This window comes from Plodia interpunctella, chromosome 30, assembly GCF_027563975.2.
Source record: "Plodia interpunctella isolate USDA-ARS_2022_Savannah chromosome 30, ilPloInte3.2, whole genome shotgun sequence".
Taxonomy (NCBI): domain Eukaryota; kingdom Metazoa; phylum Arthropoda; class Insecta; order Lepidoptera; family Pyralidae; genus Plodia; species Plodia interpunctella.
Window position 1 is genome coordinate 2,027,215 of NC_071323.1, and position 19,658 is coordinate 2,046,872.

At 38.0% G+C, this 19,658-nt stretch overlaps 1 protein-coding gene across 1 annotated transcript; it reads right to left on the reverse strand.

Annotated features, from left to right (window-relative positions):
• Positions 1 to 106: 106 nt before the first annotated feature.
• Klp64D (Kinesin-like protein at 64D) lies at positions 107 to 19,234 on the reverse strand. Its single transcript, XM_053767297.2, has 15 exons — positions 19,074 to 19,234; positions 18,047 to 18,259; positions 11,923 to 12,128; positions 11,170 to 11,300; positions 10,002 to 10,201; positions 9,114 to 9,250; positions 8,241 to 8,301; positions 6,929 to 7,059; positions 6,197 to 6,249; positions 5,891 to 6,021; positions 4,890 to 4,966; positions 4,281 to 4,461; positions 1,994 to 2,230; positions 766 to 888; positions 107 to 440 (listed from the first exon to the last, which is right to left on the reverse strand). Exons 1-15 carry the CDS (start codon positions 19,077 to 19,079, stop codon positions 324 to 326), a joined length of 2,004 nt encoding a protein of 667 aa, XP_053623272.1. The 5' UTR covers positions 19,080 to 19,234; the 3' UTR covers positions 107 to 323.
• Positions 19,235 to 19,658: the final 424 nt, after the last annotated feature.

Sequence of the window (19,658 nt, forward strand, 5' to 3'; positions counted from 1 at the left end):
GTATGTCTACAGACAGAGGTTTTAAAGCTCACTTTTCAATTAACATTATTTTTCCGGGTGGGAGCGGTGTTGTAATCGATTATGACCATAATCTAAATATCACCAATAGAAACATGTGAGTATTCATTTTGTTGGTCAATGGTTTTAGAAGACTTTTTATCACTCATTGTTGTTGTAAACCGCTGACCTGAGACCATAGGAATGTCTAATGTGCATTTTAATCATACAAATGACCTTAGTTGGAATGTCGAATGCAACATATTTGATAAACGTCATAAAATCGTTGAGCGTTCAAAAAACGCTAGTGTGAAAATGGTCGAAGTTCACTGTCGCTGCCGCAGCGCGGTGTGCGGCCGCGGCACGGCGGAGGTGTGAGGCCGAGCGCGCGCGTTGACGCTCGCGTACGACATGTAGCGGTCCGAGAGATCCGGTGGCTCCATCTGGAAATAAGGATATCACACTGACGGGCGGTTCTCAGAGCGTTTCGACCGCTGCGGCCGCGCTGTCATTACGATCCGTCAATTTTGTTGAGGAAGGAATCGTTTTCAAAATCAATCTATACTATTATTATAAAGAGGTAAGTGTTTGTGACTGTGAGTATGTTTGAGACGGGTAATCTCCGAAACTACCGAACCGACTTCAAAAATTCTTTCACCATTAGAAAAGTACACTATCCAAGATTGCTATAGGCTATATTTTATCTTTAAATTCTCACGGGAGCGAAGCCCCGGGCAACATCTAGTAAATAAATAAACAAATACTGACATGTTTGCCGGCGTGAGCGCTGTGAGCCGAGGGCGTGCTCATGTTGTTGCCGGTGTACGCCACGCACTTCACCTGCCACTCGCCCAGCTGTTCGTTCCAGTGCACATATTGCTCGATCAGCGACTACAAACAATAATATTGTTTATTTCCTCTTCACAAGAATTGCTTATTAACTAAACAAACACAGCGAAACCCTCGACTTTTATTGGAAAGTATTATAGTTTTGAAGAACACTACAGGGCGGCCAAATAACAGGTATACACTTAAGTTGTTTAATTTTATTCCATGAAATATAAAATATATCAAGTATTCCTTGTTAAGTATAGTATTCAGGGCCGGCAGTTAAACATGGAAAACAATGTCAGACAAATGTCCAGCTCTAGCAGCATCGCAGATGTGAACACTTTTCATCGCGTTTTTCATCACATTTCCTGCGTTATCTCAGCGACTGTGTCTCGAATATTTTGTTTTAATTGCTGAAGATTCATTGGCCTGTTAGCATAGACACGTCCCTTTAGATAGCCCCACAGAAAAAGGTCAGGAGCTGTTAAATCAGGCGATCTTGGGGGCCAATCAATGTTACTGTTTCTCGAAATTAATCGACCGGGAAACATTCTTGTTGTTCCGTCGTAAAACGCTCGATAATAATTTTGCCGTATCTACACGAAAGTAATTTTCACGCAACAACTGTCATATTTACCGCCAAAACAAAATGGCGGCAAAAAAAAAGTATACCTCCAAGTTGGCCACCCTGTATTTGGTAATAGTTTTCTAAACTTGCGGTGGCTACCGATTACGATTTAGTCACAGTAATGTAGTCACAGTCGCATTAAAATTCTTTATTTAGTGTGGCCAATCCGTTAAAATTTTAAGAAATATAAGAAATAGATTATTTATTAAAACACACACGAAAACACGGTCCACATCATGGGCAATGGAACGTGACTTAACAATCTTTGAATTTTTTTTTAAAAAGGTTATCAAGTTTATATTTTTTTAACCCGCGACGCAAAAAGAGGGGTGTTATAAGTTTAACGTGTCTGATTGTGGCATCGTAGCTCCCAAACGGATGAACTGATTTTCGTTTAGTTTTTTTTTTTGTGTCACAGACAATTTTATTCAGAGTGTTCTTAGCCATGTTTCCTGAAAATCGGATGTACATATAGATATAATACACAGAATATATACATAATTTTTTCGCACTCATCACCGCCAAAAAACCAAATACCTGATACTCCTTTGGGATATAGGAGTCCAGCACCCTGTCGGCCAGCTGCAACTCCCTCCGCAGCGCCCTCACGCTGTCCAGTATGCCCTCCATTTCCCTCTGCTGTTCCCGCTGCTGGTCGGCCAACTCGGCCTTGGCCGAGTTTAACAATTGAACAGCTCTCTTTAACTTGCGAGATTTTGCTGCGTTTTCTTCTTGCAAGCTCGAGTATCGCTCTTCTAAGTCTAGACGCTCAGCCTACAAAGGGATAATTTACAAGCTTTTATTCTGTTTCACCTGTCCCGCTCAAGCGATGGTGGTGTAATTGGTAAGACGACCGCCTGTGGATCGAAAGGTCTCAGGTTCGTATCCTACTCATGCCATATGCCTCCACCACCAAAATGCTCCTCCCGGACGCAATGACTGCATATAGAATCATGAAAAAGACGGAATTGACAATGACCAGGACACAAACATTTGTACCATATGAGTTTGTATACCAATCTGACTGATATATACTGACATATACCAACAACCCGTCCCAGCTTCGCTTGGGTAAAACCGTAATAAAACTTTCACAGAAATAAACCTATAGATAATCAAAATAATTGAAGTTCAGAATTCGAGCCATCAACATCATACTCTACATTCTAGTTAAAACGTGTAGCTTGGCCGTTTCGTTACTCTAGATACCGCATTCTTTATCTTATCCCTAGAAATCTACGTGACGGTAGCAAAACGGCCAAGCTACACGCTTTAACTAGAATGTAGAGCATGTGAAGTTAGGTAAAGTTAGGGTGCATATATCAAGAATCTTGGCCTACATGAGATCTGACCACATTTTCACACATTTTGACTAAAGTGTAGAGTTTGTGAAGTAAACTAGACACGTCTTGGCAACATTTTTACATGAAAATGTTTTTGGTGGGATTTAATTTATTTTTGTTATTTGGTAAAATCTATGCAACCAGGCGTTTTACTGATGCAGTTCTTTAGTCCCACTGTTTTTGTTTTATTTTCTATTTTTTTATATTTCTTTATTGACCATGTAGCGGCGGCCGTCGTCACTATTACCGTACAAACTTTCACCCCCTTTTTTAAGGAGTTAGGGTATGATTTTTGAAAAATTACCACACACGTATTTTTTATTATTTGTTACAAGAAGTATTTTTACTAATTTTAAGATATCTAGCTCAAGAAATAGTGCTAGTCTCATACAAACTTCCACGTTCCCTATACAATTTTTAATTTTTTTGTTGTCTCTGTACTAATATTAGTTTACATACCAAATTTCAGCTTTCTAAGACTTCAGGGAGTACCCTAACAATTTTGATGATCAGTGAATCAGTGACGAAATTATGAGTTTTTGGACATCAGGTATACTAAGCTACGATATTAAAACTTTATGTTTAATTAATGTACTCATGGTATTATATCTTGAAAATTTTAACTATCTGGCATCATCCAAACCAAAGTTACCGAGGGTTCAAAAATACGACGAAACGTTTCGAGAAAAGGTAGGTAGTGCCCTTGCGCTTCGCTTAGCTTGTGTTGGCGGGGGCACGGGAGTGCCCCCGCCAGAGTTCCAGCCCCAACATTCAGTTCTCAACATGGACACCTTTCAACGTTAACAGCAAGGACTTTAAATTTTCAGATAATAGAGGAAAATATAAAAAAGCTTTTCCCAAAAATATAATTTTTGTAAAGAAACTTATTAAAAATTCAAATTCAAATTTCTTCTACTTCTAGTTGACCTACAGAGTTGAAATTTCCCACGTCGCTTCAGTTTCGCGTTATGCATTATTATGACAACCATTGACCTGATGCAGCCCGGATTCGACTCCAAACGAGGGAACTCGTCGACAGTTTACAGCATGGACATAGGTTTTTTATCAGCCGTTAAATGCCACAACATCTCTCCGACAACAATAAAAGTTTGTGGAAAAAATGACATTTTTGTAAAAAAACTTGTTATAACAAGTTTTTTTAACTTTTATTTAACTTGCAATATATGTATGTTCGGATAAAATCTAGTAACTCGATTTTGAAACAGATATATTAAAACGATTGAGCTTACATTTTTTGTACAGACATTTAGTTTGGATGACAATCCATTATTATGATACTAACGGCCGGTCCCGACTTCGCTCGGGTGAAAACACAATAAATCATACACCTAAATCTTCCTCAGGAATCATACTATCTACTAGTGAAAACCGCATGAAAATCCGTGCAGTAACTTTTTGAGTTTCGAGACAGACAGACGTGGCAGAGGTCTTTGTTTTATAATATTGCAGAAAAATCTGACCTCTCTCTTCTGCAGGTCCTCTTGGAGCCGCAGCTCGTTGAGCTTCCTCAGCTCGAGCTCGGAGGCTGCCTGCTCCAGAAGCCGCCGCTGCGTGTCTGCCTTGTCGAGCAGATTTTCTCCGCCCACGAGCACTTTCGACTCTAGACGTTGTAATTTCTCTTTCAGTTCCTCTTGTTGTTTCCTGAACACCGATATTTTAATAGTTTATTGTTAGGAAAATCGAAGTATTCATCATAATAAGATATAGGTAATTTTGCATGTTTGAATAAAGTTTTGGTGTTCGAGTCGCCCTCGCCTGTGAACCGAAATGTCCCGGTTCGAATCCTGCTCGTGCCACGTTTATATACCAATCATGTGTAGTTGTTTTCATAGACCACCATGAATTTTATCAATAATAAAATTTTGTGTGTGAAATGGAAAAGGCAATGGCAAAGCACTCCATTAATATTGCCAAGAAAGTCGTGTGTGTTTAGAAAATATTTAATAAGGTCGATTTAATGGAGAGAATGTATGGTCTAATTTTGTTACGTTGAGTTTACTGGAAAAAATGTGTGGTCAACTTTATATTGTGTCGAGTTTACTGAATTTTTAATGTAATAAATTACTTACTTTGTTTTGAGTAATTCAGCTTTCTTCTCCTCAAGCACCTTCCGAGCTTGATGAGCCTTCTCGCGATTCAGTTTCTCCTGATGTAGTCAAATTATGTTAGTTTTTTTTTAATATGTCATGATTGGCACCAATACTTAATTTATTTATTTAAACCAGTTTCTTTTGATGTTTCTTCTCAGCGGTGATCATTGCGAAATACCATATGTGCTTTAGAATTATTATAAATATAAATATAAAACTTGACCTTGGATGGTCAACATTTTTGAATAAATGGATGTTGAGCTGCGGCCGCGCTGTCATTAAAATTTTTCAAATTTTAACAAAGACAAGAATTAGTTTTACTATTTAACTTTAAAATAATTGATCTGTACTGTAGTAATATCAATTATATAAATGATTGATTTTGGAAATGATTCCTTTATCAAGAAAATTGACGGATCGTAATGACATCGCCGCCGCAGCGGTGGTCAATGGTCAATTATGCTTTTGATCTTGACATGTCAAAAAGGTAAATGTCAACGTCAAAAGGCCATTGGCACACACCTACCCCACCGCTGCCCCCGGCACGATGTTGTTCATTGAAAAGTGAGCTTTAAAGCGGACGCTGTAGACATATTTTAGATTTACCGTTACGTTTGTCAAAAATATAAAGTTTCTCTTTACGCAGTATTTGCGGTGTCACATGCAAAATCGAGAACACGCGATAGGTCTCCAATTAATTCTTCTTCTCCACCTACGTACATACCTTAACCTTACCCTACCTTATGGCGACCTCGGTGTCGCAGTGGTAAAGTCTGAACCGAGAGGTCCCGGATTCGATCCCCGGTCGGGTCATGATGGAAAATGATCTTTTTCTAATTGGCCCGGGTCTTGGATGTTTATCTATACATTTATTTGTTATAAAATATAGTATCGTTGAGTCAGTATCCCATAACACAAGTCTCGAACTTACTTTGGGGCTAGCTCGACCTGTGTGATTTATCCTAAAATAATAATAATACCTTGTTTTCTCTAAGCGCCCGCCGCCGCAGCTTCCTGTCCTCAGGATCTAGGTCCAGTTCTTGTTCCGATTCTGAAGACAGCGAGACCGAGCTCACTTCTCCTTCTTCTTCTTCCGCTTCTTCTTCCAACTCTGTAAAAAATACACGAAGGAGAATGCTGAAAAGCTCAGTACGAACAAAAAAAAGGATATGTATATCAGATTTTTTGCAATAAAATTATGTACTTTAAAAAATTAATAAATATAATCTATTGTTTATTTTTTCAAAATGTTTAGTAATGACGATGATAGTATAAAAACGATATACCGTTAGTGGTCTCCTCCAGCTGCTTCTTGAGCTGATCGATCTCCTGTTGGAACCTGAAACAATGACACATTAATAAAAAAATATATAAAAATACAGGCTGGGCTTTTTAAAAATACTTTTTTTTACCATTGCAATACCAAATGGAACGGTCAAGATTGGTTGATAGACACCCAGTGTTGCCAGACGACAGGAGACCGCGACCTCGTTTAATTTCTTCATTTTCATGACAAACTAGGGACCCGAAGAATATTCACACCGCGATGCAGTCGTGCCAATTGTACTATGAACGCCATCTATCCGCTGTATAACGAACTATTCATTGTGGCAGAAGAGTTAGTGGAGTTATACATGTGGCGCGGTAGATGTCGCCATATAAATGCAGTGCTTTGAGAAGTCTATAGTTTTCTAGCTCTATGGCCCGACCCCATTGCTTCGTCATCCTCTGTTGCGTCAACGCAGCGCGTTGCCCGTTGTTTCATCACAGGTTTAACATTGATATACAGTCCGAAACAATAATGGTAAGCCCTTCTGGCATGATAGGGACCAACCATGTTCAAATGAGTTTCTTTCGGTATTTTTTCTCAGCAGTGGTCGTTCCGAAACGCCAGTAGTTTGTGAGAACATACTATCTAATATAAAAATTGACGTGAAAAAGTTGTTTGTTGTGTTGTTGTATATATGTGAAACAATTAGGTAGCGTGACGGAGCAATGTGACCGTGCCCTGTAACTACCTGGTGAGCAGAGCGTCTCCTGGCTCACGGTTGACGTGCGTCTTGTTCTCGATGTTCTTGGCGCGGTTGGCGTAACGCAGCGTGCTAATCGTCTCCACGTAGTTACTCTCAGCGGGACCGATCGTCGCTATCTATTGGCCAAATTACATCCGACTAATATTATAAATGCGAAAGTTTGTGAGGGTGTGTGTATGTATGCTTGATACACTTTCACGCAAAATCTATTGGACAGATTGTTGTGAAATTTGGTACACGGGTAGAATATAACTAGGAATAACACATAGGTTACTTTTTATCTCGAAATTACCGTAATTCTCCTCGTAGTTTCCCGAGCGAGGTCTACAATTCTACTTGGGGAAAATTTTAATTTTTTGTATGTATGTTTGTAAGTTTGTAACGCGATAACTTTCGAACCGTTGGTCTGATTTTGATCAAATTCAAAAGGTATGTAGAATCTGTGAATAGAATTGTTAAGTTCGTGGGGCAACAAAATCGGTTAAGTAGTTTTTGTTATAGCTGTGTATAAGTTCGCGGTGAACAACTGTAGATAATAATCGTAATATCGCATCCATAGAAATAGTTAAAACATGCAAAAAAAATATCGATATGGATACAGTTGTTCAACAATCCGGGCAACAATAGCATTCCCAAGGAGGGTTGCCGTTAGGCAGGCGGCCGGTTGTGAAATCACAGGCGGATCATCGAAATATTAAGATTATTTTTTAACACAAACCCGGGCTTCGCGGCTTCACAGCCCCGAATGCAATATGCGGATATGAGAGATAGTCAATGACTGAATTAAATATAATATCACGTAGAAAACAAGAAAAAAATAGTGGTTTTTATCCCACTTCTCCCTAGGCAATCCCATTGGATGTCCATTTACGATGGAAAATTTATATTTAAAAAATGGTAAGCCCTTCTGGCATAATAGGGACCAACACTGTTTGAATGAGTTTCTTTCGGCATTTCTTCTCAGCAGTGGTCGTTCCGAAATGCTAGTAATGCTAGTAAACATCATTTAATTTAGAATATGACGTGAAAAAGTGCCTGTGAAGGCCTAATTTCTGAATAAATGATTAGAATTTGATTTTGAAAAAAAAAAAAAATTTAACCGCAGACCCATTTACTTATGGGACGGAAAATGGTTATAACTCCAGTATCGTTTCTACTGATTGATATCATTATAACGTTTTAATAAATGGCATGCGGGCAACAGTAACCATGATGACATACAGAAAATGAAAAAAAAAAGCGTTTTATAAACAAAAATGACTAACAACTAGCGCCATCTAGCGACATAAGCACTCACCATGACCGTTTTGGAGTTTCCGCCGAGGGAGTCCTGCAGAAGTCGCGTCAGTTTGCTGTTCCTGTTGATACGATTAGATATATTATGTACTAACTTTTGCTCGCGCCTTCACCCGCGTTTCATTCGCTCATAAATTATTAATGTCAATATTTCGGGTTCTATATATATTGTGTATTGTTCCTATATATATATAGTATATATATTGCGATGAAATCTATACAAGAAGTTTTTTTAAGTTACACCATCAACTACACAACTGGGAAAACAGCATCAAATTCTATCCAGTAGCTGTTTCACGCAAACAAACTTAGCCCACTTACAGTTTTATTATATGTTTGTATATATATAGATTTGCATCGTAACAAGCAATTAACAAATCAAAAAACAAAATAATAAAAATAGAACATAGATTTGTGTGGCACAGTGCACGACGAGGCTAGTACAGTCAAACTATTCACTATCAGCGCTCGAAACTAGTGTTAGGGGTCGTCCATTAATCACGAATTGTTTTTATTGCATTTTTAACCCCCTCTCCCTCCTCCCCCCTCCCCCTTTGCGATATATGGTCAGATTTAAGACTAAATCGAAATGTAAATGTACTTGGATCAGAAGCCGGATCAGAAAAATAAGGCCGAAGCTATGTAGCTTACTTGCTTTTGCCCACAACTTCGTATGTGAGTAAACATCCGTTTCCCGTGGGAATTTCAGGAAATCCCTTCTTAGCGCTCCCCTACACTGTCCTAGGAACTTACACACCAAAGTCAGTAAGTCAGTCAGTAACGGAAGAGTTTTATATATATTGATGATTTACAAAATGCAATGTAATGAGCTCGAATGGTGTCAAAAATGTTCACATTCACAGTAGATTATCACCTGTACGGGATATGAGTGGACTTGCCATCGACCAGAGCCGAGATCACGTTCCCGAGCACCGAAAGCGATTGGTTGATCTTCGTCGCCTCCTTTAGTCGTGTTCCGCTGGCTTGCGTCTTACTTTGCCTTTCGGAACCCTGTAATTGATATTAGTACAGTCAACAGCACATCAACCTATCCAAATTCACTGCAAATTCGCCGCTAATTCCGTGCCATAGAGGTTCATGCAAAGTAACGACTGCATAAAAGCTTTTGCATAGTCATACTTTATTATTTGTAGGGATCAAAAGGAAAAAAAAACAACACTTATATGAATATATCTGTTTGTGTGTTAGACTTTCACAACTAGTTTGCTCCGAAATTACTGAACCAATTGAGTTGAAATTGCGTACACGTAACACAGAAGAGAAGAAGGAACGCTCAGTCGTACAATGTTATTGTCCTACCCGTGTGAGGTCAGAGGGCATGTGACGGTTCTACCACGAGTAGGACAAGACAAACAAGATTTCTTTGGAATATCGTATGCATGCATGGAGCACGTTCAGGTTTTTAGTAAGTATATTACATAGGGTACTTTTTATCACGAAATTCCCACAGTATCGACGCCCCGGGGCGCAGCTAGTTGAGAGATAAATAAATAAAACCTTAAAACCTTATCCTAGCCGAATCGCAATTATTTTTCGATTCCCTGGTAAATTTTATTTTATTTATTAGCCACACAAACAGAATACATATAATGCAGTACATAATTTCATTCAACAATAGTTTTAAACTAATCTATACTCCAATACGGCGTACACAGCAAATGGAAGCTTTAACCGGTAAATGGAAATGGGTGATCCTAGTGTTCATTCATTCGTTCATTAATTCAATCATTCAAAAACTGACCGCCAAGTCGACGAGATGAAGCTTCCCCATCTTGACGTGCAGCTTCCCATCGTCAGCCTTCTTCGAAGACTCGACAGTGATGCAGAAGATTGCGTGTGAGCGGGAGCTCTCGGTGTTCATGGCTGTGGCGCCAATATGGCGGTTTTTGTTGCCGACCGCCATTATCTTCTCAAGTTCATCGGCGTTATGTACAACATAACCTTTACGTGGAAAAAAATATTTATATCTAGCTAGGTGTTAATTTTCAAAAGCGTTGCCCAGAAATGCAGCACAAAATACAAAGGCTTTTAAAAAATATCAATTAATAATCAATTTTGGGAATTTTGTTTATTTCGATTGTTTTTTTAATTGTATCTATTTAGAAAATAGCTTTGAGTATATCCTAAATAAAATTATAAAAGCGAAAGTGTGTTTGGTTGACGGTCTATCTACTCAAACAATTTTATTGAAATTTTGCATAAGTACATGTAGTAGAAGTATGGAGACGGACATAGGGTGCCTTTCATTCCGGAAAAATATGTTTTTGAAAATAATAATGAGAAGGAAAAATTCTGGAATCGAGCGGGAATTGAACCCGCGCCCCTGTCTGTTAAAAATCATGTGTGACACGTATAAAAAATCCATTAAAAAAATATCTGTTCCCATGGGAAATTCACCTGAGTATTTTTATAACCAGGCTAGGTTATAAAAATACTAGCTATTGCCCGCGGTTGTGTCCCACGGCTGGGCAAAGGCCCAGAGATTTGATCAGTTTCATTTAAAGTAAGACTAGATTTGGACCGCGGCTTCGCTCGCGTAAATTTCCCACGGGTACAGTTATTTCTCCGGGATGAAATGTCACACTTCAAACTACATGTATGCAAAATTTCATAAAGATTGGCGGTTATATAGAGCGTAGAGATGTAAGAAACTAATATTATAATATTAGTTAGGATTTAGTATTTTTTATTTCACAAAATATAATTGAAGCTTTTTGACTCTAAGATTAGTGACGTCACTGAAATTTCGTTCACGGTGGAGATGATGGCGGTGGAGCCGCGCACCCCACTCGTCTGTCTTCCGCCCCGTGTATCACCGCCCAATTATTCTTAGGAAAATGGCAACAGGTCTCGTAGCTAGCCTAAACGCTCTGATCATATGTAGGTCACCCATTCCAAACCACACATACCAGTGAGGTCCTTGACAAAGACGCCGATGTCGGGACGCTCCTTGACCTCCAAACTCTGATGGGGGTTGTTGCCAAGCAGATCGCGGACCTCCTCGTTGTAAATCTCCAGGTAGGTCACACACACGAGGAACCTGAGAATGTTATAAGATTTTATTTAACTAGCAATGTATGTAATTGCTAGCTCTTGTTCGTGGCTCCGCCCGCGGCTAAAAGTAGCCTGTGACACTCTCGCAAACTTCACCACAATCCGTTGCTCCGTTTTGACGTGAAAGATGGACAAACAAACACACTTTTACATTTATAATATTAGTATCTGCTCGGGTAAAATCTTGCAACTAAATTTCGAAGCAGTATTCTACGATTGAGCTGCATTTTTTTATGCACGTTTAGTTTGGATGAAAATGTATTATTATGATATACATGACCGATGGTGCATCCAGGATAGGCTCCCGACGAGGGGAACTCATCAACGGATTAGTTCACGGACATGATTTTTTTGTCACGTGTTGAATGCAACAGGATTACGTACGAGGCGAATAAGTGACACATAGTTTAGCTGATAGTATTACCAAAACAATAGTATTACCAAAGAGGGTATGAGTCACGCAGGCGGCTGGTATTGAATCACAGTGAAATTTTCAAAATTGCAAGCTTACTTTTTACGCTGACCCCGTGCTTCGCAGCATCACAGCCCTTAACATGCGGAGATAAAAGTGAGACAGAGAGAACAACAGTCGAAACAGAAATACGTACTTCTCGTCGTCTTTAGCTTTGGCGATGTGGCTGAATATGTGAGCGAAGGAGTTAGGTATGATGCCCCTCAGCTCAGGGGCGGAGTTGCTCCCGGCCATCGTGTAGGTCTTGCCTGTGCCCGTCTGGCCGTACGCGAAGATTGTACCGTTGTAGCCTTGGAGCACTTCTTCTACGATAGGACTGGCCGTCTGGACGTAGATGTCCATCTAAAATGACAAATTGATGGATTTTTTTGGCGAAGCGGGGACTTTGGTCTTTACTCAGTGGCTGGGGAAATTAACATGGAAACGCTCGGATGAGAGTATGCTTCGATGGATGTGTGGAGTAGATGAGAGAAGGATGGATAAAATAATGAACGAATGTGTGAGAGGAGATCTCAAGGTAGCACCAATCATAGGAAATTGGAAAGTAATAGACTTCGATGGTATGGTCACGTTATGAGAAGGGAGGAAAATAATATTGAAAGGTTATGGATTTGAAATTGAATGGCAAAAGAAATAGGGGCAGGCGGGAGAAGAGGTGAATTGAGGGCATTAGGCAGGATATGGCTAAAAAGGGAGTAACAGATCTGTGCAGGACACAGGCTAATTGTAGACTCGCCTAGGTGTCTTTTATCACTACTATAGGTTCACTAATAAATAGAAGTAAGAAAATGCACGGCTTTTCACAGTCCAAGATTTATTGTCTATAACTATACTATATTCTTAGTCTATACACTATTCTATTTATAATCTATCACTGTCTATCAATTACTGTCTATACATATACACAGTCTCTATCTGTAATTAATACGATAAACTATGCTATCACTTTAAATAATCACTGTGCACTCTCTAGGTACTGATATCACTGCACTGTACTGTGTCTAACACTGTTCCTAAGACTGACTGAACACTAACTGAAAACTGTTTACTGAAACTGTAACACTGTTTACTATAACTGTTCATTTTAAAGAAACTGTTCACTGTTTCTTCTGTGCTCCACTGTTTCCAAGAGACTGTAGACTGGAACTGGTAAAATAAAAACTGTCCTGTCGAAAGACTCGGAGATTCTTATATACCCAGACAGCGACGAGCAATTTCCTGTTAGAACACTGTAGAAGATTCCAGTAAGAACTTTTTAGAATAAAATCGAACTTATAGCGGATTATGATGTTTGCCTGGTACTGTAAGAATGAAACGGCGTAAAGGATGTATTTACTTCTCTTTCGCACCTATTGCAAAATGGGCGTTTCTAGAATGTTGGCTATTGTTCTGTGTGTGTGTGCGGAAGGAAGGCTTGTAATTGGTTCTGGAGCATTCGATTATTCCTGTCTCGTTCCTTCTTCTGCCTTCTGTTTTCTTTTGTTGTAGTAGTTCTAGATTTTTCGGCCATCTTTGCATCCGTTATATTAGGAGTATAGAAGTTCATTGAATGTTCATTGATGTAGCCTTTCTCTGTCTGTTATATTTATCTGTCTTTGTCTATTACTTTACGATTTACTACGCTATTTACTATGAATTCTTCGGCCATCTTTACATCCGTTGCACCAAGAATACAGAAGTTCATTGAATTTTCATTGATGTAGCCTTTCCCTGTCTGTTACATTGAAATTTATTACGCTACTCACTATGAACTTATGCAATCCGCTTGTGTGAGTGTTGACATACTATTTTATTTTTTATTAATGAATGAGTTGTCGCGTACAAGATCGGTTAACATCAGACAGGGAGAAGTGGAGGAGACTGACATGCTGTACCGACCACACATAAAATGGGATAAGGGTAGGCCGATGACGATGCTCGGATGAGAGGATTTTTTGCTGATAAAAGTGTATGAAGGGTTTGTTTCACAACTTTCGGATACAATATCACGTTGTAATCAACACAGATAAACTGACATTTAGATAGATCTCCCTTAAATTGAAAGGAAAAATTTATAAGGCAGTTATCAGACCTGTCATAATGAATATCTGAATGTTGGGCGACGAAAGTGACGGACGAAAGGAAACTTCATACGACAGAGATGCGAATGCTGAGATGGATGTGCGGGGTAACTAGATTAGATAAAATATAGAATGAGTATGTAAGAGAAATTACATAGTTATAGGTTAGGCTGGTTCGGGCATATTTTAAGAAGAGATGAAAATCACGTCACTCAAAGGGCATTAAAGATGGAAGAAAAGGGTTCCAGGAATAGAGGAAGTCCTGAGAAGAAATGGATGGAGTGTGTCAAGGATAGTATGAACAGGAGAGGAGTATCAATGGATATGGCAAATGACAGAACGAAATGGAAGGGACTTACATACTGTGCCGACTCCATATGAGTGAGATGAGGTCAAGAAGAAGGTGTGATTGACTAATTATATCCAACACTTGTGAAACAAATTTTAAAGCTATCCGTATAATACTAGGCTATCTGATACTTTGTCAGGAAGCTGTGAAAAAGACCCTAAACTGGATAAATGAACTAACTGTAACTAACTAGTTTAACTGTATTGGAATCTATAATACATTTTTAAGCTTAAAATACTACTATAAAACGCTATATATTACCCGCGGCTACATATATATGCGTGAATTTCCAACATGTAGTGTAGTAGCTTAAGTAGATATAAGTATATAAACAAGTTGTAACACAGGTTACTAAAAGTCCGAAACGAACTATAGTCTAAATCATAATCTCACTTTCAAATTCAAAATTCTTTATTGAATTTGGGATGATATAGGTACATCACTTATTTACAAAACATTAAGTCTACCGCCGACTTCCAAAGCGCAGGTGAAGAGGAAGCGGCGCAACAAACTTCACCGCAGCCTTTATCTTTAAATGTTCCGATCGTGCACGCATATCATTGGAAGACATCAAGGCAGCTGTTTCTGTTTCCACCTTTTGTTTTAATTAAAAATGCTGGTTTTACGTTGTAAAGGCTGAGATATGGTTACCATAATAATAGTGCGATGTGAAGAAAAAGTAAGAAAGCGGACTTTAGGCAGACGATTGCAGCTCGGTAGCATCCGGGACATCGCACAGATGAAAGATGTTATTTGACGTGAATGTGAGGAAGAAACCTTAAAAACAACGTAAAATACGACGTAATTTACAAATAGCACCCATAATATGCTGTTGTCCGTGTTTTTCCGGGAGCAATATGATTTTTTTTTCTTAATGTTTAAATGGATTTGTTATACATAACACACGCTTTTAACTTAATTTTGAAAAGAGCCCAGAGGGGCGTAGGTTCAATTCCCGCTCGATACCAGAATGTTTTCACCTCAAAATTCTTAAATTATGTTACTTTTGTGTGTTTTATTTTACTTCCAATAAATTGTTCTTTTTTATTCATAGTGTGACTTCTCTTCTATGGATTGTAAGAGTAGACCAAGAGATAGATCTATAAACTGGAGATTCTTATGTCATGGGCGATAGCTAGTAACCTATCACTGATATCGCTATGGCCTTCGAGTTTAGCGAGCGGTAGTGACAAAATATGCTTTAACATTTCATAACGGGGTATATATGAGATAATAATTAAAAATACAAAAAATCTTCAATTCCTTTTAATTCTTCGTTATATATAACCATATTCTCATTGCAAAGATTGCAAATGCGTATTCGTTATTTATTGTCACATCAGACAGCTCAGAGTTTAGGCGGCAAAACGTGGCGTGGCGCTGTGCGCAATCGATAGCCGACGCGACGCGCATCGGGGTCGCGCGTCTGCCCTACTTCGGAGATAACGATTGTGATCGATACTATGTACACGAATCGCAAAATATTTGGCTGTTTTAATAGACGGCCCCTAGATGTATCACTTAGCTTGAAATGTATAGTACAAATGAAATAATTGTTTTTTTTTCACGTAAACTTATATTTTATTAGATACATAAATATTAAGACATATAAAAACAAAGTACGATTTTTCTTACGAGTCTTAACGTATAATCAAATATGGTTTACGTAAGAATGCATAGGTTTGTACTGAACGTAAGAATGCATAGGTTTGTACTGAACAAACCTATGTATTCTTACGTAAATCATTTAATAACTACAAAAATAATTTCCTAAAGTCTAATTTATATTTTTGTACATCATAAAAAGATATGGTATTGTTTACAAGATATACCTATTTGTAAAAAAAGAAACATTTTATCTAGTTATTTAAGTACACTGCGAAACAAAAGCCTTCCTTAATTTCTTCCATGCATTCGTGTCTATGAACTTTACTTGCCAACTTATACCTACAATAATAAATAAACAGATAAATACGGTCTTCATGTCTTCTTAGCTTGATCTACGTTGATATTTGACGCAACATTCCAAATGCATTTAGCAACAGCCATATCTTGCAACGTCCACTGGTTTTGAACCAAAACGCTACGCAAGATGCAATAAGAATGCTACGCCATTTCCTTCTTGTCAAAACGCAACATATTTTGCCATAGACAATTTATAAACCAACCGCGCCCACCCGACAAAATATCTATCATTGAAAAGTGAGTTTTAAAACGTCAACTGTAGACAATCTTTGCATTGACAACACGAAAATTGTTATCATTCTATAACTAGTATGTATTCAGTGTTCGCTTTAAAATTCACATTTAAATAGACATAATTTTGCCGGGATAGTTATAATTTAACATACGTCTTTTACGATGAATGTTGTTGGCCACTGAGAATTCGAAATGAAAATCCGACTGCAAAATGACAAAGAACTGTAATATAAAATATTAATTGACTTAAAAAATTGTGAAGTACGAATTTTTAAAATGGTCGTATTAAATTTTAAAATCGTCGTCGTATGGTTATGGATACGACCATTTGTCATTTTTCAGTTGGATTTTCATTTCGTATGTTAAATTATAACTACGAATGGCAAAATTATTCATGAAAATAATGATAGACAGAGTTAAACTACTGATTAGAGGTTTGTTCTATAAAATGAATGTTATTCTTATAAAACCAGCTCTAAATGGACAATAGGCATTGTTCCGAGCGATCGCATTAGATAGTGTTTCTCAAATTCTATAACAAATATTTGCAATTTAACAATCGCAATGTTTTTATTTTAACATACTTAAGCTGTGAAGAGGTAGACGGTACCAGAAGAGAGGGTTTAGTTTCTCAGACCCATCTTTAATATGGTACATTCATATATGCATAAGTTATCATGTGCTTCCCCTTATAGGGTAGACAAAACCAAGCTGCGATACTCAAAGTCCTCGTTTACTTGTATAACAGTCTAAAAGTGCTTCCACACAGCATATTACAAAATGTGGCACTTGCTGTCTTTGAAACTCTTTTGTCAAGAATGTGTTTAAGGAAAAGACAACAAATGTTTTATAACATGCAACAACGAAAAATGCTGTGTGGGAGCACTTATAATGGTGTAATTGGGATTAAATAGTGACAGGCTAGCTCATCGCGTACGAGAAAAATCTCCTTGTTTATAGCCATTACGGTTCATGCCCAGGTGTAAACCCATTTCCGTTCGGTCAGCCCTCATGATGTTAAGGGCTCTCCTGATATTTCCCTTCCCGGAAAAACATTCTATTATTTTACTAACCTAAAATAATGTTTTTCTCGATAATTTAAAATATCACATAGGTATATTTTATCTTGACATCCCCACAAGATCAAGGAACGTGAACATAGGCAACTTTATAAATTTAAGAAAATACATTCTATACATATAATATAGAATTAGATTTTTTTGTTGTATCAGTCACTATTTGCTTGCGAGTCTGTTTAGTGAAGTGAATCTGCTATTGAGGTAGTACACACAGTCAACCCACCATTCGACAAGACTGAAGTGCTGGTAAAGCTTTAGTCGAGACGAATGGCGGACCAAATATGAGTATGTCTTCATCTTCTTTCTTCATAATCTTGATATTATACAATACAAATTCTTTATTGCACATTACATAAAATTAATAAATACCGTAAAATGTACAACCCACCGACCAACCACACAACCACACCCACCAACATTGGGTATTGGAATTGGGAGAAATGGTCCCAGATTACAGATCTGGGACCATTTCTGACAGAGAAAAATATCTTTGGAAAATATTCACTCACAATTTGAGGACTGATTACCAGAGTGAATACTATCATCTGCAATGAGAGAAAAACAAGCATTTACCTGAGAAGTGTTACTGTCGAACACTGCATCGTAAGCATAAATTCTGGGTGGTTCCGGAGGGTTCACATTGTTCCTCGTGACAGCAATGGTGTTGTTGACAGAGTCCACCGACACACAGTTGTAAGAATTGTCCAACTTCTCCCGCTGGTCCATGGGACGAACTCGTACCACCACCCGGACATTCTCTACTGTTGGTGCTGCCATTTCCGCGTCCTGAATTTGTGCGGATTTTACTTCTTTTTCTTTCAGCTTTAACATTCTAAGCTTACAGCTAAGTTCAAAGCATCCATCTTATTAAATGATTCAGATAATACCTACTTAAGCTGATTATTAGCATGATGAATTTGAATGATTTTTTTATATGAATAAGATGGTAGGATATATCTATTACTCATATTTTTTAAATATTGATATCTATAAAATGACTAATGTGTAGGTATTACCTCACACACAAGTTCATCTCTGAATCTGTTGAATTGTTCATCTGTTGAATTTTCCAAAAATAATAACCAAATCAAGGACAATTTTAACTCTTCAAACAAAGTAAAGTACCTACCTATGTAGAAATTTGGCACACTACATTACAAGGCGAAAACGCACGGCCCGCCCTTTTCACGAATTGTCTATGACTGCATTGATCAATCGTCCTAAATAGGTAGGTAGATACCTATCTACTAATATTGAAATTGGATTGGATATAAAATTTTCCTACCTTGTAATTTTTTTTCTCTACATACCAATGGCGCATACATTTTTAATATAGGTGTAGGTAGTCACTACAAACTACGCATTATCTACGACATACAAGTAGGTAGAATGAATGACCCTGAACGCAAGGAAACGCGTGATGACTCATGATATTGGATAGAAACTGCTCATAGTTACAATTAAAATGTAAGTTATAACATTTACAAAATGCAAAATGGGAGTATGAATACAGAAATATGACGAAAGAATCTATTAGAAAGGAAAGAAATGACCGTTTCCGGAGAATGTGAGATCACATGACGCGATTTTTAATACTCACTGGCATTTTTGTTGCTTTTCTTCTGCGGAATCACAGTAATATTTAAATTTTAACAGCACAAGCTACGATACGTCTTTGTTCCCCGATTAAATGGGAAAAATCAATACTACCGACCTACATTTCCGTTCCAATTTCCTAGAGAGCGAGCGAGCGAGAAACGCAAAATGAAATGACAGAACAGCATGCATGACTTTTTTGTAACGTTGCCAGGTATTTCTATATAAGAAGTCCTATTCACGACAGCGTACCTTCCGAGAAGCAGGATGCTTTCAGAATCACACTCTCACTTTTTTCATAATAATGTTCAAATCTTCAAAATAGGGCATATTACGCAAAGCTCAGCGCAGATGGCGTTACTGGTACAACTAAGGTACACAAACAAAAAGCGCCAATTTTCAATATTGTTGCAGATTAACGACCAAAAATACCTTCTACGCAATCGTGGTGCGAGTTTAAAGGAAAAAGGAAGGATTTAGTGGATTATCCTGAAAATTTTTTACTCTCTAAAATTAACGTTTTAATCGACATAGCAAAAGACGGCAAAGCTTTGTATACCTAACATACAGTGGCGTACTCTGGCGGGAT